Source organism: Girardinichthys multiradiatus, chromosome 20 (assembly GCF_021462225.1).
Source record: "Girardinichthys multiradiatus isolate DD_20200921_A chromosome 20, DD_fGirMul_XY1, whole genome shotgun sequence".
In the NCBI taxonomy this organism is placed as follows: Eukaryota; Metazoa; Chordata; class Actinopteri; order Cyprinodontiformes; family Goodeidae; genus Girardinichthys; species Girardinichthys multiradiatus.
The window spans coordinates 3,892,018-3,919,018 of NC_061812.1; the positions used below are offsets into that span (position 1 = coordinate 3,892,018).

Here is a 27,001-nt window from a genome sequence, read left to right on the forward strand (position 1 = left end):
CTTTCATGTCAGAACTCTGTTTTGAGGGTTTTAGTCATTCGCTCATTCATTTGGATTTGCAGCCATTTTCAGGAAGTCCAAGTAACTTCCTGCTATCAGAAAAAGATTTGACTTAGCTAGCTTTCAAGGCAAAGAGGACCCTGAGGTGGACTCTTACATAAATGTGTTTCTAAATTAGCTGTAGCATAGTGTTACTGCTCATGGTCAAAGGTCAAGCTCAGAGGGGCCATCTTTAACAGCTGCATTTATTTGATACTTTCTGTCTAAACCTACAGAAAATGTCAAAGGACAAATTGCTTCCCTTTGTGTCATACATACATAAATACATACATACATACATACATACATACATACATACATACATACATACATACATACATACATACATACATACATACATACATGCATGCATGCATGCATGCATGCATGCATGCATGCATACATACATACATACATACATACATACATACATACATACATACATACATACATACATACATACATACATACATACATACATACATACATACATACACCCAGACATACATACATACATACATACATACATACATACATACATACATACATACATACATACATACATACATACATACATACATACATACATACATGCATGCATGCATGCATACATACATACATACATACATACATACATACATACATACATACATACATGCATACATACATACATACATACATACATGCATGCATGCATGCATACATACATACATACATACATACATACATACATACATACATACATACATACATACATACATGCATGCATACATACATACATACATACATACATACATACATACATACATACATACATACATACATACATACATACATACATATATACATACATACATACATGCATACATATATACATACATACATACATACATGCATGCATACATACATACATACATACATACATACATACATATATACATACATACATACATGCATACATATATACATACATACATGCATGCATGCATGCATGCATACATACATACATACATACATACATACATACATACATACATACATACATACATACATACATACATACATACATACATACATACATACATACATACATACATACATACATACATACATGCATGCATGCATACATACATACATACATATATACATACATACATACATGCATACATACATACATACATACATACATACATACATACGATGATCTCGATCTTTCTGTGTGTCTTGAGGTACTGTTCAAAATAATTTTCTGAGATAAATTTTTGCCAAGAGGAAAGAGGGTTTCATAAAATAGGCTGAAGTGTGAGAATCAAGTTATCCTGTATAAATAGTAGCGCCTCCGTATGTTTATTTGCGGGATAGTTTAAATTTGGCTGAGACATGTGTTTTTTTTAAATTAACAAACAGAACATGAAATATGGTTTGGAAACCAGTGTTAATTTACCTGCATTTCTGCAGCTGCAAAAAACAAAAAATAAACAGAAAATAAAAATCAGTCTCCCGGACTGACAGATGTCTACTAAATGAAGACATCTACTGCAGGTAAGATATTATCAGCTTATAATGGTTCATCAGAAGTTTCTTGCATATTTTCCAAACTACGCCTTTAAATTCAAAACGGTACAGTTGAATCACTGGTTATACGTAGGTTTCCTCGTTTGTAAACGTTGAACACGCCCCAACATTCATGTTATCAACGATACATGTGCTTTTGTAACCTTTGTGACGAGGCTTACGGAACAACACTACGTCGTCCGGACGAAACTCGCTCCAACTACATTCTCCACAGTCAGTGAACGCCCCACCTCACAATTCAGGTTATGATTGGCTAACCAGCCGCGGGGTGGAAGCTTCTACAGCCAATAGAAAACTAGATTGTATCTGCATTGTAACCGCCCAGCCAGGGAAAGTAGTCCAAACGAAGCGTCGCCGATAAAAACCGAGCCGTCATGTTTCCGACCCTCCCTCTCTGCCTCTGTCCACCGGCCAGGCTGCAGCTCCAGACTCCCTCGAAACGAAACAACAAGAAACAGCCATGTCGGAGAAACTGCCCTACAAAGTGGGTAAGTCGAAGTGGCTTTTCTCATTTTCACGCTATTTAGTCGGTGTTTGTCTGTGTAGTTTTGCTAGCGAGTCTGGTGTTAAGGTTGAATGTTCTAACATGTTCTTACGGGTTCCGAAGACTTTTAACAGCAGGCAGTATTAAGCTTAATGTTAGTATGTTATTGCGAGTCATTTTTAAGTCTTAGACTTGGTATATGTTCATAGATTTTTGATAGCGCTAACTTGTTAGCATAGCTTGCAGATGAACGTGTATAGCTTTAACTACAGTGTCACTGGGCATTACACATTATACTTTAGGCTGCGGTAATTCTGGGATGTATCTTTTGAACATCAGGGTCTTACTGTTTACATTCCGCAGGCTTGACGTTCAGTCCTGAGAATGAATCGACATGTAACGTCTCCACTCGCGCCGAGCTTGAGCTAACTGAAACTACTCCGCAAAGCCTCTGGGTAATGTAGTTTATCACGATAGACCGAGGCTTGACGACCCTATGCTCGCACGGCGTTTGTAAACTCAATATCCCGTGATGACTTGCGCTTACCCGCCAGTCTGTTCATGAGTGACAAGAACAGGCAGATTATGCTGCTTGCACCGACTGAGTGTAGCTACGTAGCTGTAACAACACGTGGTCTTCCTAAGCTGAACGTCGTTCATGATGTGCTTTTATTCCTGCTTTGTTGTGAAGTTTCTGATGTAGGTGGAACTCTAAAGCGCTTCAGACGTGTTTATAAAAAGTGGATTGATGTGGTGGACCACATTAAAGTTAACATAAATTAAATTAAAATGTGTTGGTCTCAATTTTAAAAACGGCAAAGCTGCAAGAAAGATAATCACGATGCACGTAGAAGTTAGGTGGGTGATTAATTCAATATAAATGCTGCTAGATTGTCATGTGATTAGAAGCAGGTGAAATATGCACCGTTTAATAGATCAGTGAGGGGCAAAGTCTAAATATTGTCCAATGACTTCAGAAATCAAGGGTGAATAGTTGAACCGAACCTTTTGTGCTCAGTTTTAACCTGCCTGATCAATGCACCTAGTAATGCTGTGCAATATTTTCAATACTTCTTATTTATGTGGTTTCATGTCTGTAAGCGTCAAGCTTCCATTACAGCAGTATTTCATTGCTAAGATGTGGTGACATATGTCTGTCAGTTCAGCTTTCTGGTAGGTGGTTAATTCAGCATGAAGGATTGTTTCAGGTTGGTACATGTTCAGCCTTTTAGTTAACATGAAGAAGCTGTAGTTAAGGAGAGTTCAGTTCAGACTTGTTTACCTGACAGGGTTTTTGACAGTCTGAAGAGGGACATTTAGCATTGTATTGACTTGTTGTCTATTCCTGGTCATAGCTGGCACTCCTTAAACTCACAGGACTGACCAACACCTGCCTAAATAAGATATAATTTGATAAAATATCTATTTCTCACAGTGGATCAGTTTGATGTATTACTAACAATAAAAAGCATGCTAGTTTTTTTTTTTTTTCTGTAGGGTAGAAATCATTGAATAATTTTGAAATATATGAAATAACACGCCTACATTAAGAGGTTCAGTCAATTCGTTTTTTGTCACATTTGCTGCCAGTACCTTCAGACAGTATTAAAAGCAGGAACTTGGAATGGTAAAATGAGACAATTTGAGTGAAGAATAAACTAGTCATTTTTGTAATCATGCACTAGAGTTTAGTGCTGTCCAGTTATTCTCAAACAAGGTTTCTTCTCAATGCATCATTCTTGTTTACTCATTAAAGTTTCCCGTCTTTCTGTCTTGGCGTTCAGCCGACATCAGCCAGGCAGAATGGGGACGCAAGGCCATCGACATCGCAGAGAACGAGATGCCGGGCCTGATGAAGATGAGGGAGCTGTACGGCCAGTCCAAGCCTCTGAAGGGGGCTCGCATTGCAGGCTGTCTCCACATGACCCTGCAAACTGCAGTGCTCATTGAGACCCTCACAGCCCTGGGAGCTGAGGTGACCTTTTACCCCCTGCTTTATTTTATCAGCTACTCACATTTATCTGCTCCTGATGGTTTGGTCATGTCTTATTCGTGAGAATAAAAGGGTAAATCCATGTTGGACTGAGTTTATCTTTGCTGTTAAAGAATAATGTTGTAGACTCTTATCTTGTTACTTATTTTTTCCACCAGTAGGGGCTTTTATGGCAGTTGCTTTGGTCACAGAGACGAGGCGTTGAGTTTCTGTTTGCTCTGCCTGACTCTAACGCACTGGCAGGGGGACAAATGTATCGATCTATATATTGACACAAGCTGATTGAGGTTTTTTTTTCAGCCTGTTTCTCAAGGCCAGTATGTTATCATGTTTGGGTCTTTCTGACCCGGACCGGTCTTATCCTGCAGAAACCTACGCCCTGAGAACCAGCAGAGCGCAAACGATGATCGCAACTAGTTTCTCTTCTACCTCCATCTGGGTTTATCCTGGCCTGAATCACTGCAGAACTTGACTTGTGGAGACGGTCCAAACCCCTTTTGCATTTACCCAAAGAGATATTTAATATCTTTTCATAATTTCTTCAAACCTGCAGTCTTTGGTGGTTTGCACTAGGTGGCAGCACAGGCTTTCTGTTAAATAATACGAGTTTCAATTTTCTGATCTTCATGTTGGAACCTGCAGCCACAAATGGTTATAAGCATAGTTTTGTCTTCTGATGACCTTTGACCTGTTTACTTCTCCTACAGCCCTATAGTATAATAATCCTGGAGTTCCTCTAACTGTTAAACTGTCCTCCACTTGCCTCGGCCATGTTGCTGCTGCATGTTGATTGGTTTACTGCCCCTTGAGGCGTTGCAGCTCAGCTGCTGGTGCTGAAGCTGTGTCAGAAGGTGGCAGAGAGAGACTGGTGGTGATCTGCACTGAGACTAGAACCTCTAACCCTGGACTCGGTCGTTTTCCACCACCCACAGTCACACTCAGAATACACAGATCCTAATGTTATTTCTCTATTCATGATTCAGGTAGCCATTTTGTTGCCCTATTCGTTAAGTCTAAAATTATTCATACCCCTGGCAGATTTAGGTTTAAACTGTTTTACAAACATGTCTTCTAACTTTAAGTAAAAATGTTTTGGAGCGGCGCAGCCGGAGTTCTGATATGAATGTGTGGGGGAAGCTGAAGATTAGGGTGATGGCAGACATATTTTCTGTCTGTTCTGAAAAAAAAATGTCCTGGTTGAATGAAAATAATTTAAAACCTAAATCTGCCTGGTGTATGAATAATTTTGGGCTTATCTGTATATTATGTATGTTTTCCAATGATCAGATTAGTGTGCTGCCGTCTGTAGGCTCTGTCTTCTGCATGTGAGAGAAACGTCGCAAACAAAATCAATCTTTAAACAAAATGTTTTTCTTGTTGAAATATAAAATCAGCTCAGTAGAAAATTAATCAAGAGGCAGGTAACCATTAAGAGTTTTTAACTCCTACAGTAAAACTTTGCTGACCTTCTCCTTCACAGGTACAGTGGTCCAGCTGTAACATTTTCTCCACTCAGGATCATGCTGCTGCTGCCATCGCCAAATCTGGCGTTCCAGGTACCAAACACCCACCTGTGGCTGCAGTCTGCAACTTTCCGAGAGATTTCCAGAGGGGAAGTAAAAGCCCCGTTATGTTTCTCTAGTGTACGCATGGAAGGGTGAGACTGACGAGGAGTACGTGTGGTGCATCGAGCAGACGCTGTACTTCAAAGACGGCCAGGCCCTCAACATGATCCTGGATGATGGAGGAGACCTCACCAACCTGGTCCACCAGAAGTACCCCAAACTGCTGGCAGGTTGGTTTATCTGCATGCATAGACACATTTAGACCTAAGGAGGCTTCAGAGACTCTGGTGTTTCCCATCAGCTCTGCAGGTTGGTCCTTCAAAGGTTCATAATGTTTTCCAGAGGTTGTGCTTGAGGTCTGGGTTCAACCAAGTTAATGTTTCATTCTGCAACACCCTTAAAAAACAATAGTTGACCAAACTCATTCATTAATCTTCTGTACAACGAATAAGTCCATAACCAACAGCAGTAAAATAACTAAAAGCATGAAGTGACGGGTGTGAAACTGTTGAATCCGCTGAAGAAATATTTCCCTTTTTGTAAATGAATTGAGATTCATGCAGTAAGTTGGTATAGACATGGAACGTCATCTTATTTTTCCATCAGACGAAGACAGTAATGCTTCTCACCCAGAGGCCACGTTATGTTGCTACAACAAGTCCTCCTCGCTCTACAGTTTCATCTCGTCCTCTAGTCAAGCAAACATCAACGAGTCTTTGCGTTTTCTCTTTGTTACAGTTGAGAACCATGAAAGCAGATGAATGTTGTGCTGGTTAATCCAGATGTGTTGCAGATGATTTTCATCATAAACTTTGAGTCTTACCTTGAAGGTCCTTTATGGTGGATCAGGTTTTTTACTCTCTAAGTTCAGCTGTTGAAGTGACAGATTGATGCACAGGACTGCAGCTGATTGGCTGCCCCTTGAGGCGTTACAGCACAGCTGGTGGTGCTGCTGCTGGGTCATAAGGTGGCAGAGAGGGACTGGTGTTGGTCTGCACTGAGACTCTAGAACATCCAGAGGACTCGGAGTCATTATCAGCACCAACACTTCAACATCTGGCTGTTTGTTTCTTTACCTGCTGCGTTCCTTTTCTTTTTCCACTACATCTAGAGAAAACATTCATAATTACCAGTAATTAATAATAATTTTGGGACTGCTGCCGAGGAATTGGAAAGTTTCCGTTTATCCAAATCTAACCTATATTCCAGGTATCCGCGGAGTGTCGGAGGAGACCACCACAGGTGTTCACAACCTGTACAAGATGCTGAAAAAGGGCGAACTGAAGATTCCTGCCATTAACGTCAACGACTCTGTCACCAAGGTAACCTGCTGAAGCTGCTCCAGTTTGAGTCGACTGAAGCTTGACTGTTGCTAGTGTGAGGAACCTTCACCTTCTCCTCATGCCTGTCTGTGCCCCCCTTCCAGAGTAAGTTCGACAACCTGTACGGCTGCAGAGAGAGTCTGATCGATGGCATCAAGCGAGCCACCGATGTCATGATTGCTGGGAAGGTGGCGGTGGTGGCGGGTTACGGAGACGTCGGTAAAGGCTGCGTTCAGGCTCTGCGGGCCTTTGGTGCTCGTGTCATTGTCACAGAGATCGACCCCATCAACGCCCTGCAGGCTGCTATGGAGGGTAGGAACTGAAAGGAGCTGAGAGCTGCTGCACAAATGTCTCGGTGTAGAAGTCTATGAGTGCCTAGCTGAAGATGACATGAGTCATCCTCACTCATCTGTCTTCGTTCATATCTCAGTTCTTGTTAAATTTGGTGGTTGAGGGAGGCTGTTCTGGAGATTGGATCAAAACTCGATTAACATGGAGACTCTTCTTCTCGACTGTCCTTTAGGCTATGAAGTGACCACCATGGATGAAGCCTGTAAGGAAGGAAACATCTTTGTCACCACCACTGGCTGTGAAGACATCATTCTGGGACAGTAAGTTGGAGCTCGATTCCTCATTTTTAGCCGTAATGATGTCTTGGTTTGCGCAGCTTCAACAATTTTTTTCTGCCTTCATTTTCAGTCACTTTGAGAGCATGAAGGATGACGCCATCGTTTGCAACATCGGACACTTTGACTGTGAGATCGACATGAGCTGGCTCAACAAGAACGCTGCTGAGAAGATCAACGTTAAACCCCAGGTGGGAAAACCTCATTTATTACTGGATGGCTTGGATTAATAAAGCATTCTTTCATTTAAGGCTGACAGAGCCTTTCTGGGGTGAATAGTCACAGTTTATATTGGAGGTGGAGGCAATGCCACTCGGCATGCATGAGACCTCGCTGTGATCCAGTGTTTCCGGATCAGGATTTGACCATTTTTAAAGCAAAATGCCATTTATTTCTTAACTGTCTTCTGCATCTAATACTAGTTTCACTTTGAGACGTCTGCCTTATCTTCTAAAACATTTTATGCTTCATTAAACAATCAATGGACTGATTTTATTTATATAGCTCTGTTCCAGTCACACCTACATGAAGGTCAGTACGGAGCATGTGGTTAAGTGCCGTGCCAAGGGGCACATCGACAAGTGGCAGGAAGAAGTTGGAATAGAACACACAACTTTCAGGAGTCAGATGACTACACACTAATCCACAGTCGCCCACGAAGCGTCACAAATGGCTCCAAGCATCGTCTGAACACGTGGGAACTAAAATGATTGGCTGATGTTTACTGCGGTCCAAGCAGTGCTTTGCTATGTTGATGCTGCTTACGTTGATCGTGGTAACCATGAATATGCAACACGTCGTACAACCTTAGATTTAAAGTCAAGCGGATAAATCTGGAAGCTTTCTGTAATCCACTCAGCCTTCCTGTTAGCCACTAAAGTCTCACTTCTCACGGCGTTTTCTTTCCAGAAGCTTCTTCCACCTTTCTGTGCTGACTTCATTAGGGCTGCAACTAATGATTATTTTGATTAAAATAGTCAACAGATTAATTCGTATTAATCTGACAATTTTTTTATGCAGATAAACTCTATAAAGGGTGCCATCTTTGTTACTGTGCCGTTTTTATTTTATGTACACTTGTTTAATTCTGCCATATTTGTCCTAAATCTGTCTTAGTGCTGCCCTCTGTGTGTTGAACTGGGCTACTGCAGTTGAATATTCCTATTTGTCCAGCTTGGTCCATGCTTGCATCACAGCCAAGTGTTGGGGTATAAAACCATCTCACTCCGACACTACCGGCTGGTTCGGACATCGCCGAGTCCGCGTCTTGAGCCAGCGGCTCGTACGGATGAGGCTGAGGCCTGCTCACTCCAGTCGAGCTGAAAATTGTCCGGTTCTGGTGCCCAGTAGATTCATTCATACTTTTACTATATTATTTGAACTGATTAGAATGACGAAGCTTTAGATTTAAATAAAGGTTTCTATCTGTATTCAGTAGCCTCTCTGATACTGAAGTTAAACAGGTTTGATCTGTGAAAGTGGGGAAAATGAGCCTTGGTTTCCTGCCAACATTATGCTGTTATGGTCCGTTTCCTGCCCCTTGAGGCGTTGCAGCTCAACTGGATGTGTTGCAGCTGCGTCATGAGGCGGCAGAGAGAAACCGCTGGTGGTCTGCACCGGGACTCTAGAACTCGGTGGGAACTCGGAGTCGATATCACCATCAACACTGGAGCTTGTTCCACACCTTGCATGCAAGGATTTAAACAATAATGTGCGATAGTCTTATATGTGGACACCATTCTGGAAAGATTGACATTAAAACTGCAGCTTTAGAGAAATTCAGTTTTAGGGTTTTTCTACGTGAAGTTCTCTTCAGACGTTTTCTTTTCCTGTGAACGCTGCTGACCCTGAAATGCTGCTTGTTTCTATCCGCTGCGCTGCTGTTGCAGAGTTCTGACCCACTTTGCTCCTCGTCAGGTCGATCGGTTCCGTCTGAAGAACGGCCGCCACGTCATCGTCCTGGCAGAAGGCAGACTGGTCAACCTCGGCTGTGCCATGGGACACCCGTCATTTGTGATGAGCAACTCCTTCACCAATCAGGTACCGTGAGTTGGCGCAGTGAAGGGAGGCGAAGGCTGTAGCTGCATTCGGTTTGTCTGACCACCGTCTTCTCCTCCAGGTGCTGGCTCAGATCGAGTTGTGGAAAAACACAGCGAAGTACCCCCTCGGAGTCTACTTCTTGCCCAAGAAGGTCAGGAACTGCAATGACGAATTTAAAATAAAATGCTGGATTGAAACGGTTTATTTTTCTCTTATTTCATTAAAATGTATTAACATTTTTGAAGGTTTTCCTGATGGTAAATTGAACGAGAGCAAAAAAAAGAATTTATGGAGGCTGTTCTGAGGCATGATCTGAGTATTGATTTATACTAATATTATGCAGAACAAGATTTTCATTTCAGATTGTAACTTTTCTTTCTGTGTTGTCCTGGAAACGATCAGACATCGCATTTATTTCAGAGTTCCCTTCTTAGGTTAGGGCGCTTTTAACCCAGGCGACTTATAAACGAGGAGGTAACAACGCAGCTGAACAAGCTAGTTAGAAGGACGACTGATGGTGTAGATATGAAGAGCAGGCATAGAGGGAGGTACGGGCCAGATGTTCTCTGAAGAGTTCTGGTAGCGCTCTGTAGGTCAGGAGAGTCTGGATTGCCTACAGCGTGGCGTCAGACTGCTAGAAAGTCATCATTTTTAAACGATTATTAAATGAAATACTTTTACCAGTTGGAACTGGTCAGGACTTTGTGTTCTTGATTGCTTTCTAACTTCCACATTTAAGAAGGAATTAAAGGGTGAGATGCATCATTTTATGACTTGTATATTTGTCCAATTAATATAAGATCTTTATGGACCGATCGTTGGCACCTTTTTAAATATGACTAGCAGGATTTATTGATGGCAGGTAACGATTCTTAGGAGAGAAGATGTCAAAGGTTGTTTCTTCTCTTGGTTAAAATGATCACATTAAACTTTTATTTTTGAACATTATTATTCAGGTTACACTACAGATCTGTTACCTCTCCTGTTTTTCTGTCCTTGTATTTTCAGTCACTCACAGATTTTTATAACAGGCTCTTTGTTTGTGTTGCAGCTGGACGAGCAGGTGGCAGCCGCTCACCTGGATAAACTGGGAGTGAAGTTGACCAAACTGACAGACAAACAGGCCAAATATTTGGGCCTGCCCTCCGAGGGGCCTTTCAAACCCGACCACTATCGCTACTGAGCGCCCCCGTTAGCCCGGGAACGAAGAAGAGGTTGTGCTCTGAGGGCCGTGGTTGGTTCAACGCAGCCGGATCTCAGGGATACTGACGGTGTTTCCTCATCACATCGCCTTTTTACGAAACCCTTTAAGTGTTGGATTGTGCTGATGTGAGAAATCGAGCACAAACGATTTTAAGTGCCCCTCAGCTAATTGGAGGTAGAAGCACAAAACTAGAAGCTTCAGTAAGCAGAAGATTTATTGACACAAGGGTGAAAAATAGGCAGATTTTTTGACTTGAAATAGTTTAGCTCCTTTTCTTCACGTCCAACTGTCTTTTCTCGTTCTCATCCAAACGTTTCTGAAACATCATGTGGCTGTCGGAGAAAATTCCTCTTGTTCAAGTCATTCCCGGTCCGTTAAATCAGTCACAGAAAGCCCGGATGTGTCTGAAAGACTTTAACCTTAATCAGCAGGTTCATGGGATATCGGTGTATAACGGTTTTGTGTACTGTGGTCATAATTCAGCGTATCGGCATTAACAGCGCTTCCCGTTGGCACTTAGTTAAAACTGTATTTGTATTCTGTGAGGAGACTGGGAATCTTCTGGAAAGCTAGCTGGGTTTGTTCGTAGCTTCAGGTAGGAGATGTAATGCTGCCTATTCAGTTGCCAAAGGACCTGCTTGTTTTTGTTCACAAATCATTTTCTTAAAATGTGATTTTTATTTAGTTTTAAAACTGTACGGATCAGTGCTCCCCTCAGATTCTTCCTCGGATCCGTTTGGCCAATCGGGTTTTTCTGATCTCAGAGGTCAGCGAATCGGGTTGAAGTGGGCGTCTCAGTTCATGGTTCCAGCTTTCAGGTTCAGATGCTCAGAAATGGTGGCTTCATGCTGAAATTGTGACCATGACGAATAAAATGATTTTAAAAAGATTGTTTTCTTGTCTGATTAGTAGCTAAACTTCAGAGCAGCTCAAACAATGTTGGTACATTTATGGACTCAGACTCCAGATACTCTACTAGTCAAATGAAGACCAATTTTATGCTCTTTAATCAGTAGTTTTCAGCTGTGCTAACATGACCGCACAAGACTTTTTAAATGATCAATTAACCTGTTAACACGATTAACTTGGATTGGCTGGAAAAGCGCCTCTGTACACCTATGCAAATATTACAGCAAAGAACAACCGTATCCTGCTGTATTGATCATTTACCACATTCATTTTCTCTTGACTATTTCTAAATAATTCAATGTTATTTTAATTGAAGAAAGCTGTGCTTTTTATTGAAAAATAAGGACGTTTCTAGGTGACCCCAAACTTTCCACAGAAAGGTGGAACAGGTCTACCTGCTGAAGGTAATGAGCTGGAGAACCTCAGAGAGTAAAGCATGAAAGGCAAATAAAACGTTTAACTCACTGCACCCATTTTACCACAAGATGGCAGTATGCACCAAGTCTAGGTGATGCTCAGGAGTTTAAATCTCCAGCTGTCCTAACCTTTGACCTATAATAATTATGGGGACATTTTTATTATATCTATTCAGGTTAAGGAGTAGAAAAACCTAAAGTTTAATATCTAGGCTCTAAATGATTTTTACCACAACCGTTCAATAAATTAATTGATCAGTTAGAAACTCTTTAGATTGTCCAGACCAGCAATAAAAGAAATAAAACAGAACTGAATAGTTTTATCACATTTATTGGCACCATTGCACCAAAAGTTAAAAATGTTTGACTTTCTGATCAAGCGGTCAAACAGGAAGCTCCAGAGAGACATGGAGGTGGACGTCCTTCGGGTACATCCCACGTTGATGGGTAATTCATGGTGGATGGAGAACACCAGACATCAGCGTGTCTGCCTTCAACAACACCACCAGGCACAGGTGTCATCGTCCTCAGTGGGCCGGTGTGCTGTTGTCTGATGACAGTAGATCCACACTGAGCAGAAATGATTGCAGAGAATCTGTTGAAGAACGTGATGGATCAGCTACTGTTGTCACCAGAGGAGCTTCAGAGGTGGTGGCAATTTACTGCTTTAAAAATACATTTATTTTAAGCCTTTCTACACATCTTTACCAGGGGTGGCTCTGTGAAATTATATATCCTGTTTGTAATGGATTCGAACCAAAAATGTCTAAATTCAATGATCTTTGGATCATAAGAACATAAACAGAATTTATCTTTTTACCTTCTGCTATGATGAATTTTCAGGGTTTAATACATTTTTTCCTAAACACACGCAGGGATACTAGAAACTGATTTCAGCAGCAGAAGTCATCCAGCAGGTGTGTGTGTGTGTGTGTGTGTGTGTGTGTGTGTGTGTGTGTGTGTGTGGAGATGACCCCTAACATCCCATGCTGCCTCTTCCAATCAGGATAATTCCTGCGCCTGGCGTCGGACCCAGACATTTCAGTACACCGAAGTCTGAAATGATTTAAAGCAGTGCGACATTTTTATTTATAGTGACTTTTTCTGATTTAGTGAGAAATAGCCTCGTTTCTGGTGGTAAATGACAAACAAAAATGTTAGATCCTGAATTATTTGCAATCATTCTTAGCAGTTGCCTGATTCTTGTGGTTATGTTTCTTGGATGGTTCTGCTAGAATTCCTCCTGCCCTTAAACAGTTTTTTTGCTGTTATGTTTCTTTGTTTCAGGTTCTCAGTAGGTTTCATGTTGACTGGACACAAATCTTGCTAAAATGTTGACATTGCTGGATTTTAACAGCATCTCGGCCACTTTGGCTCCAGGTTTTGCCTTGTTGGAAGGCTCAGCACAGCTTGGATGGAGTTTTTCTTCTTCTGGGGTGCAATTTCTCAGAACCTAATGTCTTCTTTCAAAGGCCGTTCTTTCTAAAATAAAGGAGAAAATGCTTAGATTTATGATTAATATCTCCTGTGATTTTATGGTCTGAATCAAGCTCAGACTCCGCTCGGATTAATTTGAGAACTTTAGCTGTAGCTGCATTGCAGGACCTGCTAGAAATTCATGAGACTTGGTGGCAACAAAACCTTAAAGCAGAAAAAAATTATTGATGGAAAATGAAAAGAGCAAAATTAAATCAAGAAACAGGACAAGGCAGTTAAGTAGGAGAAGAAACAACTGCAGAACACCCAGGCTATCAGGGGCCCCTAAAGTGACTTGACCTCACCACTAAATATTATTGAGAAGGATCCTACATTTAAATTAGGTTCCAGAGTTTCAGAATATCAAACAGAAAATAATTCCTAAAGTTTTAAATATGAACTTGAAATTTCGATTTCAATAAAGAATGTATTTTTGCAGCCCTAGAGGCCTTTATTTTTCATTTTTGATAGTAGGTAAACAGGAAAGAGGGGCTCAGAAAGGGGGAGACATTAGGCAAAGGTCACCGGGTCTTGAACCCAGGACAGCTGCACCGAGGACTATAGCCTCTGCACATGGTCGCGAGCTTAACCCCATCACCACCAGCACCGCACCAACACTCTAGTTTTAATCACACATTTAAATATCTGCTTTCAGATCATAGTTCCACAATAAACTCGTGACCATGATCTCACTGTGGTGGATAGGTCCATCTGTTGGGATGACAGCCCCGTGTGGTTACACAACATTCTGCTGAAATTACGGAACCAAAGGGACGTGGCTCACAGCTTTCACCTCAAAGAGTAACACCAAAGGGTTGAGTTTATACCACAGTCCTCAAGAAAGATTCTCACAGCATTCAGTGCTTTAAAAACTTGCAAAGTGCACCATCCTCAACATGTTATTATCTACATCAGATTGATTCTGCTGAGCAACATCTTTTTTAGATCAGACAGATTCTGGAAAGTCATGTGGTGCATCTGTTCTCATTGCACATCAAGGACTTCTGCTGCTTCTGTTGCCTCTTCATTTTTATGAAATCGCTTTGTCCTGTGTCTCGTCTCGTCGTCTTCCGCTTTATCCGGGACCGGGTCGCGGGGGCAGCAGACTCAACAGAGACGCCCAGACGTCCCTCTCTCCAGACACCTCCTCCAGTTCCTCCAGGGGGAGCCCAAGGCGTTCCCAGGCCAGCCGAGAGACATAGTCCCTCCAGCGTGTCCTGGGCCGTCCCCTGGGCCTCCTCCCGGTGGGACGTGCCCCTCCTTGAACCACCTTAACGTGGTGGAGGGGTTTGAGTGCTCAAATGATCCTAGAGGCTATGTTGTCTGGGGCCTAAATGCCCCTGGTAGGGTCCCCCATGGCAAACAGGCTCTAGGTGATGGGTCAGACAAAGAGTGGTTCAAGAATCCCTCGTGAAAAAAAAAGTATCGAGGCACGCTACGTCACCCGGGTACGGCGGAGCCGGGGTCCCACCCTGGAACCAGGCCTGGGGTCGGAACTCGTCGGAGAGCGCCTGGTGGCCGGGTTGCTCCTCGCGGGACCCGGCCGGGCCAAGCCCGAACGAGAGACGCGAGGCCATCCCCCAGTGGGCCCACCACCTGCAGGGGGAACCGTGAGGGACCGGTGCAAAGAGGATTGGGTGGCGGACGAAGGTGGAGACCTCAGCGGCCCGATCCCCGGATGCTTAGGCTTTGTCCTGTGTTCAAGGATCAAATGCAGCTCAGCCAGACGTCATCTGGGGGTGAAATAAATGTTTACACTGTTTATCTGGGGCAAAGCTTGTGTATGTGATGCAGAAAAAGACCCAGTTTTCCTTCTAGGTGAGCACTGAGTGAATGCTGTGTGTGTGAACACACATGTAGGCATCAGAGACAACAGATCTTTTTTCCATCTTTGTGAGGACCTATATTGGTAATGCAGGCCCATGCATTTCCCCTCACTTTTAATTTGACTTTTCCGTCTTCAGCTTCAGCTGAACCCTCATACGTACAAATATTAATTAAAGGCTAAACTCACCCTCAAAACAAACTAATTAATTTCAGTTATTTTCGCACACAGATTTTTTTGTGGGCGGGAGACAGAATAGATGAGCAGAAAAGCTGCTGCTGCATTTTGTTGCGTTTTGTTCCTCAGACCGTCAGACAGGTAAGTAGTCAAAATAACAATTCGTTAATTTATATGATGGAAGGTTTTATTAGCTAATTTGATGTTAAGAAGAGTCAGGATTTTATTAAAGTGGAGCATTGTGTTCAATCATCTTATTAGCAACATTGTTTATGGGCCACATGGATTAGGTTTGATTCAATGGCTGCAGAATTATTATCTAAGACAAACTCAGTTTTACTGAGAGTTTTTCCACTGTACAATAATGATTTATGGGCCACATGGATTAGGTTTGATTCAATGGCTGCAGAATTATTATCTAAGACAAACTCAGTTTTACTGAGAGTTTTTCCACTGTACAATAATGATTTAAAGGGCAAAATAAAAAGCTCATGCCTGTGTTGACTTGATGTAATCAGAGGGTTAAAAGTAAGATGGGTGCTAAATGAATGTCTTACAGTCAGATTTTCAGACTCATTTTGTTTCATGAAAATGAAAAAATTCTAATTAATGAACATTTGTTTGGAAATTCACCCATAATGAACAGTTTATATGAATAAAGAAAACAGGAGAGAACAAAAGGTTGCTCAGCAATGGCATACAGATGTGCTAATTTGTAAATGCCTCGATGACCTATTTCTATTTAAACTTTATTTCACATCATTTGATAAATGAAGAACTGGTTCTTATTATAGCTGTGAACTTTGTTCAGGTGGTGAAATGCAAACATGAATCGATTCCTTTTAACCTGGCTGAACTGAACTTAGAACTAGTTCTAGTTAAGGATAAACTGACACAACATAATATCTGTATGGTGTGAGAACATGAAACAGTCCCAGCCAATAAAGCTGATTCTAAAAGGCTGCACTTGTTGTGAGTAAATCAGAAAAGTAAACTTGTCTCCACATTTATTTACTCTTATTATTTTAATAAATCATGTAAACTGCACTGTAGTAAACAGGTTATTATGGCAAGCTGATCCATCTCATGTGTGGCATCCTGTCTGCAGGATGTCTCAGTTAAAGAGACATATGTGAACTTCCATGTTTGCACGTTTTATAATTTAACGCTTCATTGGAAGAAATGTTTACAGTGAAGCTCTGTGCAAGCACAATTAAACAAGGTGCTGATGCCAGCAGCAACAAGTATGGAGACGGCAGGAGTTTCTGGGACTATAAGGACCAGAGAGTCAGGAAGGAACTTCTCCTTTCGAGTTTTTAAACCCGCTCTCGTTAAAAAGATTATAATTAAAGCATTATGCAGCTTTATGTCTTTGTAGAGCATGATTGCATGAAAAACATTTCAGCAACACAGATTTCATGAAGATAAGTGATACAGAACAATACTTCAGTTTCTGTTGAAGTAACTGTTTGTTTCTGATCCTACTTTGAAGAGTTACTAGAAGCAAGAATTAAAGTCAGAGAAGTTGAAGGCGACCTGCATGGTGTGATCTGACCTCAGGGAGAAATAAAGACGAAACGTTACATTTATTTGAAAAGCTGAAGACATTTTACCCAAAGCCATCCAGCAGCAACAACAGCTTGGTCCAGATTGGGATGAAAACACACTGAGATAATATGCTGCGTGTGCTGTGCTGCAGAAGCAGGAGCTGACAACTTGTACAGTGGATGTTTTCTTAAGAGAGCAGTAAAAGGCCTCACCTCGAACTGATTTCATTCAACAGCTACTTTAAATCTGGATGTCTACCGGGCAACAGGCCTATGAACACCTTTCTTTTTAACATCCAAAATCTCCAGAGACTCATTTTTACATCAGAGGCTCGGTTGCTTCTTCAAGTTGTTCAACGTGACATCTTTCTCTGCTCTGACCAAATCAAAAACAGGCCGAATCTGAACCGCTGACCAGCCTCTAGAGAGAACTTCAAATCTCTCCTCGAGGCGCTGTTGATTCACCTCATTTGTTCAAGTCTGTGGGAGCCCTGGCGGCAGGTCATCTCCACCCAAGCTGGGATTTGAACCTACGATCTTCTTGCAGTGCCAACCACTGGGCCACAATGCAACCCGCGCCGTAATGCAATCAAAGATTTTTCCACGGATTACTGAGAAGGGTATGAACAGTTTTCAATATGTAATTTTTAAATAAAATTCCAGTTAAAAAAAGCAAATTTCTTTTCAAAATAAGTACATTGTTTTAATATTTTTGCAGAGGTGCCTGTCTCATTTCCTATAAGAAACAAACTTCTTGTTTCAACGAAAATGATTTCAAATCTGAATCTTCAGGGGTATGAAAGCTCTTGGGCTTAAGATTCAGATTCAGATGGTGTGAAGGTGTGAATCTCTCCATCTGGTAATCCAATGGACCAGTCTGGGTTCTGGCGGTTGCTGGGAGAATGACACCAACTTGATTTTCATGCTGTCAAGCGTGAAAACTGTTGGAGGCAGGATTACGGTGTGGTGATGTTTTTCAGGAGTCGGACTCGGTCCTTAGTTCCAGTGAAATGAACTCCTGTTGAGTATTTCATGTATTTAATTCATGTATGTACGTATTTAATTTCTTTCAGCGTTGTAGGGACTGTTGTGAACCCTTTGGTGTGGATGAACGTCACTGACCCGTGTAGAGTCCTGACCTCAAGCTAACAAAACACCTCGAGGATGAACAAGAGCCAGGCCTTCTCGTCCAACATCAGTGTTTAACCTCACAAATGCCTGGAGGAGTTAAAGCTCCCATAGCTGCAAAGACTGGCTCTACATCATATTAAAGCCTATAGGCTAAGACTGGGATGTCAAACGATTTCACGTGTATGTGAAGGCAGATGAGCAGGTGCTTTTAGCGGTATAGTTCATTTTATTGTTTACAGATAGCTTTCTATTAAACCAGGAATTTCATCTTAATTAGGAAGCAAAGGGTTAAAAACCAGACCTTTCTGATGCCTGGTGGATTTTAAAAGCTGCTTAACATTTTTACAACTTCAGCATGAAAATGACTTGCGGTTGAAGTGCTTTCACCTCAGTTAGCTAAGTAATAAAATCTGGATTTATTTTGGTTTTAAAGATGTATTTAATTACTGGGTTCTCAGTTAAACTTGGAACCTCAAACGTGCTTTTTAAGACAAGCAAATGATTATTTGTTTTAAGATGTCATAACAAGCATGTTCCAATCAGATGAATTGAACTGCAGAGTCAAAACACAGAAAAGTCCTGGACGGGTTCTGCCTCACACTGTGTCTGAACCACAGATCATATCTCTGATATCTCCGGGTGATCTTACACAAACAAGCGCCATGCTGGCGGACCGGAGACACCGAGGCTCCGACTGTTTAATTTACAGCAGCACCCGTCTGTCTTTCTGCCCTCACAGTGGGAGCGTTTCAAGTTTACAAGGCTGCCAAAGTGAAGAGTTTATTTTGCCAGTAACCTGACAGGCCTAGGAGGCGGCAAAGTGTGGAAAACACTTGATCACTGGCAGATTCAAAACTGGTTGATGTTTGGGTGTGTAACACAAGTCTGTGAAAGTAATCACCCCTTCAGCTCCTTCTGCTGCAGAAATCCTCATGGATGCTTGAAATGAGGTAAAGAAAACTGTAAGAGTGATATTTTTCCTTCCATCGGTGAAAAATAACGTATTCTAGACAAAATGCAGGAATTCAAAAAAAAACAAACGACAAGAAAATCAGAAGAAAATGTTGACAGTAACATCAAATAAAAATCCAGCAGACGTTTGCATGCATAGCTGCTGATTGATCTAAACCAATTGTGTAGGTTCTAAATGGCATAGTTTACCAATTACTGTCAGTAGTTATGCTTTTCAACACACATGCAAAGTTTAATAGTGGCTAAAGGAAGCCAGATTCATGCTTGAAGCACAAAGCAATGAACCACAAGCTTTAAGTAGACGTCAACATCATCAGTTTATTTTCTTTCATCTTCTTCTTGGGGCGTTTCTGAAGAAATCCCAGTTTTTCTCACCAAGAATTCAAACATTCAGGAGAAAGCAGAACACGTACATTAGAGTTTACAGGGCTTCAGTTGCACCTCTGGACTCAAACCCATAAAAGTAAATGCAACTAAGATTCCGGCTTACAATTTTAACCATTTTATCTAAATTACATATTTATGGAAAGTTTCTGCAAAATGCATCAGGCCATAATAAGACAAAACACTTTCTATCAGCTGGTTTTACAATAAAACTTGTTTCAAGACCATAAAATGTTTTTCCATTTAAACTTCCTAATAGATATAATTAAAGTTCCTTCCCAATCTGGTTCTGTCTTAACATATATGAAACCAAAGTCATTAGCATTTAAAATTAGCCTAGTTTGACATCTTAATGCGTTCCATCCTGCAGATTTATTTCAGTCAGGTGTGTCTCTGTTTGATGTGAAAACATCTGCAGGACAGGTGCCTAAATGATGACTGGCGGTCCTCTGAAGCAGGAACTGAGGAGGTACCAGAATGATGACATACGAGGTGCCGCAGTCACAAACACAGGTGTTCCCACTTATCCTGATTACAGCACCCCACCAAGGAAGAGGGGTCTGCACAACTGTGCTTTGAGCATTTTATGCAATAGTACAGTCAACACAGTTGTATTTTAGACTGTAATGGATGCTTTAGCGAGGGCAGACGGGTTCTAGTAAATGGTGATCTGACAGAAATATGCACATCTCTTTAAATCTGCTTTAAAAGATCAGAACAATTATTTTGCACATACTGAAAATCGATAATTTGCAAACATTTTGTCCACTCTCTGTCCTGTTAATGCTTCTTTTCTGATGTTAGCGGTTAATGAGAGATTCTGGTTTTCAAAACTTAACAAGAAATAAACAAAAAGCTTTGAGGACAATGTAAAAAAATAAGACTAACTCATACTGAAACATGTCTAAACAGAGAGATCATGATACGAATAAGAGGATGGTGGTCTTTTGTCTTTAAAAAAGCTTGGTGTAATGTTTTTAAAGCGTTACCCTCCTGGTGTGTGCTTTGTGCATCTGTTGTTGTTCTGGTTCCTCGGTAATAAAACTCCAGATGTGGAGAGAAACAGACCCCTCCAGACAAATCAAATAAACGTGGTTCGGTTCTGACTTACCATTTGTTAGTTTTGTGGATATTCAGGTGAAAGTGTATTGGACAGTAAACGCTCCCTGAAGATGGAGAACAATTTGTACAACAATAAAAGCTAAGGTGGCCACATACCAGCGTTAATGTCTGCAGAGCTTCTTTTCTGAGGCCTCGGTGGCCGAATAAATTCTGCAGGTCCAACACTGTTTTATTGATGGTGAGACTGCAGGTCTCAAATCATGCCTGAGTTTAATGTGAGGAGACTGTGGAGCCGTGGCTAGGAGCTAAAGACTAGCTAAAACTGTTTGTGTATTTTAATGATCATAAATGTAAAGGCATCTATGTCCAGCATTGTGCAAAAGTCTTCAGCCAACCTTCATCTGCTGCTTACAGGCATTCAGATGTTCTAAGATGGTTCTCCAGGCTTTCTGATGAGCTCTCAGAGTTTGTCACTCATTTTCTGACCAGTTTCTCAGAACATTTTATATGGTATTTAATTAAGCATTTAAACTCTGACCTATAGGACTTTCAGGCACAAGGAAGGTTCAACTATAGAGAGGATTAACTGTGTGTTTTGTCACCTTTTGCTTGGTCTTCCACATATTTGTCCTTATTATTTTAAGCACATCATACAATATGGTGCCATGATCAAGTAGAAGGACTTTATTACTCATCTTTTATATTTGCAAGAGCTCACTTTTCGCAGCAGTCCATGAATTGTGCATACAATGTGCGATAGGTATGGACATACAGTTCGTTCGTTCGTCGTCTTCCGCTTATCCAGGACCGGGTCGCGGGGGCAGCAGACTCAGCAGAGACGCCCAGACGTCCCTCTCTCCAGACACATCCTGCAGCTCCTCCAGGGGGAGCCCAAGGCGTTCCCAGGCCATCCGAGAGACATAGTCCCTCCAGCGTGTCCTGGGCCGTCCCCTGGGCCTCCTCCCGGTGGGACGTGCCTGGAACACCTCCCGAGGAAGGCGTCCAGGAGGCATACAGTAATAATAATAATCATGTTCAGCCCGGTCACTGTTCTGGGCTTCATGTTTTGTCTGTCAGGGTGTGTGTAGAGGAGGACCCAGGAATGCAGACGAGCAGGCAGCATGACGGTAAGTGAAATGATTTAATTAACAAAACTTACTACAGACGGTGAAGGCAAAAACAGACATGGGCAGGCTGGCAAGACAGGCTTGGCATGATCAAAGGACAAGACATGAACAGAAAGAGTGATCTAAAATTTTTCTGCGAGGAATGAACAGAACAGATGTGTATATATGGAGCAAGAACCAGGTGAAACGAGGCGACTGAATGCTGGTGCAGGTGAACTGAATGAAGATGATTGAAGACAGGAGAGAACAAAACATGGCTGGAGCAAAACAGAGACTCTTGAATACAAACTTAAACACAACTAAACCATGAAACTAAAGCATAACCAGATCCAGAACACCTAACTTGACAAAACATGAACTAGAAGACAAAAACTGAAGCATGACCAGGAAAATAACAGAAGCATGACCAAATGCTATGAATCAGAAAAAGGCGGACCCAAGATTCAGCCAGACACAGTACGGAAAGTTTAAAAGGTTTATTCAGCCACAGGAAAACATCACACAGGTAACACTCCTCACAGCTTCCAGGAATCACTGAGGCAGAAAGAGGGATTAGTGACTTGTAGTCTCTCCAGACTTTGCAGGGATCAGAAAAGTCACTAACCTGCTTTTGTCTTGAGTGGAACTTGAAACCCAGAGGAGAAACCTCAGTGGGCGGCAGGCGGTGATCTCCACAGCACAGGTAAGAAGTGACTCCAGGCTGAATAATTCGAGGGCTAGGCTGGCTCAATAATCCAAGGACAGAAACAAAGTCAACGATTGGAACAAGAGGCGTCAGGCAAGGAGCAGGTAGAGGCATAAACCAGATGCAGGAAACAAGGTCGACAACCAAAATCCAAATAGTCCGACAGGGAGCAGGCAGAGGCATAAATCCAAAAGGCAAGGCAAGGCAAGGTCAAGAACAATGATCAGACAGGAAGGAACGCTGGATATCTACTCACAAGATGGTTTTCAAAAATCTGGCACCGTCTGCTTGTCAGAGTCAGTATATATCAGGGAAGACACAGGTGCTTGGCATGACACAGATTGCAGTACACTGCAGCCGCCACCAGGTGCATCTAATCAGCTGATTGCAGCCAGGGAGACAGGGTAGAGCAAACGTGCCAGAATCATAACACCAAATAATAATAATAATAATAACCCCAAAACACCCACAAATCATGAGATTATCAGGCTCTGTGTCAGCTGGGCGTTTCCTTATTTTATTGTTTTAAATGATTTGTAATATGTCTGCTGGAAACTAGCCTCGGGCTCCAATCTGCCTTATGCTGCGTATTTGTTCATTAATATGCACTGTCTCTGTTTTACGTAAATAAATCTGAATCTGCCTGCACTCAAAATTAGTGAGAACAGAGCCAAAGTCCAAATGAAAACACTGAACACAGAAAACCTCCAGAACTCCTGATCCGGATGACCTGTGAACATCACTAGAAGGTCTGTCCCACATGAAACAAATGCGGTTTTAAACCTTCCAGAAAGCTGTATTATAATTACACACAAATGTGATTTTTTTTGCCCTAATCAGAACAATGTCTGAAATTTGAAATGGTTGTGCTCAGCATTTATTAAATTTAACTGGACCTTAGTCCGGAGAGCCAAATCTGGGCAGTAGATCATTTAAAGCTCTCAGTTTTCCTGTTTGTAGCTTTGGTTTTCCTCTTTTTAGCTTCAATCAAACTTCTAATTTGTTGCATAAATTCTTCCTCAGCCACTTTATTTCCGTTCTGCAGCTCTGGCAGAGATTAGGTAAAAATATCCACCCTCTTGGCTCGTCTGCACCAGGTTTGGTGTTTTACATCTCTCTAGAAGTTAGAGAGATATAAAGTTAGAGAAATCTAACAGTAGTTATGCCACCAGAGCAGATAAAAGAACAACTTCTGAAACAGAAACTGTCTTTGACATTTGAAACCATCTAAATCTGGCATTTTTGGAGTTCAGAGATGTTTCATGATCTGCTTGTAAGTTTTCAGTAAGAGCTTCAGAAAATCAGATAGGCCCAAATTCCTCGATTCCCGAAGATTTCTAAGTAGATGGGTTCCTAAAGCCTAATGCAACTCTATGAAAAGCTGTTTGTAATTCTCCACATTCTGGACTTTAATGGCCTTTTTCTTGTAGTAACTTCACTGAAGCTTCAGCTTTTTCTGTTGCATTAATTTCCCAAAGCTTCAGGTCATTATTTGAACGTTTGTCCACATTTAAAATCAGCTTCTGTCAAGTTGGGCATTTTCAGTTTCTATAACAGGTAATAAAGCAAGGCTTACGTGAGGAATGCAGCTTTGTGGGCCAGATCCTGCAGAAAATAAGGCTGCTGGGCAATGTCACAGCCGGGGAGGGAAGAAAGGTCAGTAATTTGTCAGGTGATCTGAAAGCCTTCCTGGGAGCTTCACTCAGTCCTTCACGTCTGGACAGTGTTCTGAGACAGCTCATTATTTCCTCCTCTGTAGTTGGCGTCCCACCACATGTACATCTGCATCCCAACTGGCACTCGTCCTGATGTTAACGCCACCTCAAACCATGCGTGCAAGCAAAGTTCATGTCTTATCTATCATAATTCTCTGCAAAAAAGCTAGAACGTTTCCAGGCTGAGGGCTATAATTATGGCAAGAGCAGATACTTAGTGAGTGGTGAATGGTGTGCGAGACACCTAAATGCCTATTATAACTCTTATTATATTACTTGCAGTTTGATAAGCTGGGGTTGCACTTTGTATGATGATACTTTTAAAAAACTGATGCAAAAATGTGAAGGTTCATACATCCCTGCTCTGCCTGTTGTTTACAGCTGGTTAAATCAGAGCAGCGAAAACCTTTCAACAGAAACCAAAGAGTCTAATTTTGGCTACAGACCACCATATTAGAATTACCTAGCAGTCAAATCTGAGGTAATTTATCAGTGATAGTTGTCATGTGTTGGCAACAGTAAAATGACCTAATTTGCTTGTTAGTCATTAGGCTGAAATATGCCGCCGTATTCCCTGTTCACATTCACAGCTCCCATGGAGCTGTTGGGATCTGGACCGTTCCCGCGGCCGGGTGGACGTGTCTGTGTTTTGTCCAGTTCTGCTGAAACAGACCTAGTCGGTAAACCTTGTGATCCATCCTTTAGAAAGAAAATCTACGAGAATGTTTTCTATCTAAAAATTAAACAGTCTTATCTGTTTCATAAATGAAAGTCCAATAAAATCCCAGAATATTTGACGTTTGCCGTAATATTATCTGAAGCATAAAAGCTTGATTTATTCATCCCAAAACATCGTTTTCTGTAATTTAATCATTTATTTAGGTGATGTCAATGCATTCAGGACATACGCTTTATTTACACAGGAATTTGAAGCCTGGATCTGGGAACGGCATCCCGCTCAAGTTGAGCATTTGCACATCGGAAAACCAACGGGATTTGCTAATTGTTGGGTAGTAAGTACTAGCAGGATATGTGGACAACAATACATTTTCTATTTTCTATTAATGACTGCAGAGAACAAATAAAATGCAGAAATATTCCCTGATATTTAAAGTCTTTAGTTCTGAATGCTTGTTGCTGTTTTTGCTTATTTATTTGGGTTGATTAATATTCAGAACCAGTTAGTTTTCTCCTGTGTTCGGCTCTTTGTGTATTTGGTTTGGATTCCTGTGTTAGTGTTTAGCTTTTAATTTAGTGAGATGCTTTTTGTCCTGTTACTTGCTTAGTAAGTAAGTACTAGTATTTATTTTTATTTGAATTAGTCATGTTAAGTGATGGGACGTCTGGCTCTTTGAAGGGAATTGAATCTTCACGGTCCGTTCACTTCAAAGAGCCGCAGAAATGATCTATTTCAAAGAACAAGCCATTTTTTCTCCTAATATAGTGTTAAATATTCATAATTCATTTTGGGAAACCTGGCATTTGTGGGCGAAATTCACAAAAAACTTGAATAATCAATATTAAGATTATTATTTTTACTTAAAAGGTTCAAAATATAACCAAGTATGTTCATGCAAATATTCTTTATGAATATACTTTTATAAAATTACGTAAAAAAGATAAATATCAAATACCCATATAATTCTTTACTACAAATGTCATGTGCATTAATAACATAAAATTTTAAATGTTTAAACATGAAACGGCAAAGAAAATCACTGGTGTCTGCGTTAAGCATCATCATCCATCATCATCGAGGACCGCACTCACCCAGCACAGGACTTTTCTGTCTGCTACCTTCTGCCAGGTGGTACAGGTGCCTGCCAGCACGCACAAAAAGACTTAAGGACAGTTATTATCCACAAACCCTCAGACTACTGAACTCTGGACAATAATTACTGCACTAAACCACATTAGTGACAGTTTATTAGCTTATTGCTGCTGCACTATGTGTGCTTTTTTTATTGCACACTATTAGTGTCATAGTAAGGTTTGCGGGCAGACCAAAGTGCAGACAAGAGCTGGGAAGCAGCATGTTGTAAAAGGTTTTCAGCTTTATTTCCAGAGGTTTTCAAAAGAAACCAAACAAGGCACTGCAAATACAAACAAAGTCCTGATCCAAAAACTTACAAGAGGTTCTGCAGGCACATGGAAAAAACTCAGCACGAATACGTGGGTTGAGAACGGGGTATGACAAACACAAGGAACCAGCAACAAACAATGACACAAAACCAACTAATATACTGAGGGATAACAAAGGGCAGGTAATCAGAGAAAACAGGGAACAGGTGTGACAAATACAAAGACTGAGGATGGGCAAAGTAACTAATAAACAACAAACAGAAACACAAACCAAGCAAATCTATAGACAAAGATAAATAATCAAATGGGGAATAAGAAAACTAGAATAATCATGACTAAAGTAAACAGAGAAACTAGAGGGAACATAGGAACAACAATAAGAACCTGAGAACAAACTAAGAACCTATAAAAAAACCTGAATACAAAAGTAGACAAACCTAAAACCACACTGACTGGATTAACTGGAAAGGAAACAGAAAATAAACTGGTAAACAAGAAGAGTGCAAAGGAACAAATAAAACAATTAAACACAAAGATACTAAACAGAAATAAAACTAGAGAATCCAGGGAAGACCAAGAACTATAATAATTACAATAATAATAATAATAAACCATACAGAGTAATAAGAAAACAACCATAAAAGA

General features: G+C 41.2%; 2 protein-coding genes and 3 non-coding genes across 5 annotated transcripts in view; 4 read left to right on the forward strand and 1 right to left on the reverse strand.

Moving 5' to 3' along the window:
- The window catches only part of LOC124856956 (nuclear factor 7, ovary-like), a 605,901-nt gene that overhangs the window by 328,967 nt on the left and 249,933 nt on the right, over positions 1-27,001 (reverse strand). The gene's annotated exons all lie outside the window — the stretch shown is intronic.
- On the forward strand, positions 1,946-11,737 carry ahcy (adenosylhomocysteinase). Its single transcript, XM_047347963.1, has 11 exons — positions 1,946-2,102; positions 3,883-4,073; positions 5,572-5,647; positions 5,734-5,886; positions 6,866-6,978; positions 7,083-7,290; positions 7,502-7,589; positions 7,678-7,795; positions 9,522-9,644; positions 9,724-9,795; positions 10,696-11,737. The coding sequence occupies exons 1-11, from the start codon at positions 2,075-2,077 to the stop codon at positions 10,825-10,827; spliced, it is 1,302 nt and encodes a 433-aa protein (XP_047203919.1). The 5' UTR covers positions 1,946-2,074; the 3' UTR covers positions 10,828-11,737.
- On the forward strand, positions 4,889-5,024 carry LOC124857592. The gene has a single exon (XR_007035630.1). It is a non-coding gene; the product is annotated as a small nucleolar RNA SNORA17 (small nucleolar RNA).
- On the forward strand, positions 6,570-6,705 carry LOC124857593. The gene has a single exon (XR_007035631.1). It is a non-coding gene; the product is annotated as a small nucleolar RNA SNORA17 (small nucleolar RNA).
- LOC124857585 lies at positions 9,137-9,272 on the forward strand. The gene has a single exon (XR_007035623.1). It is a non-coding gene; the product is annotated as a small nucleolar RNA SNORA17 (small nucleolar RNA).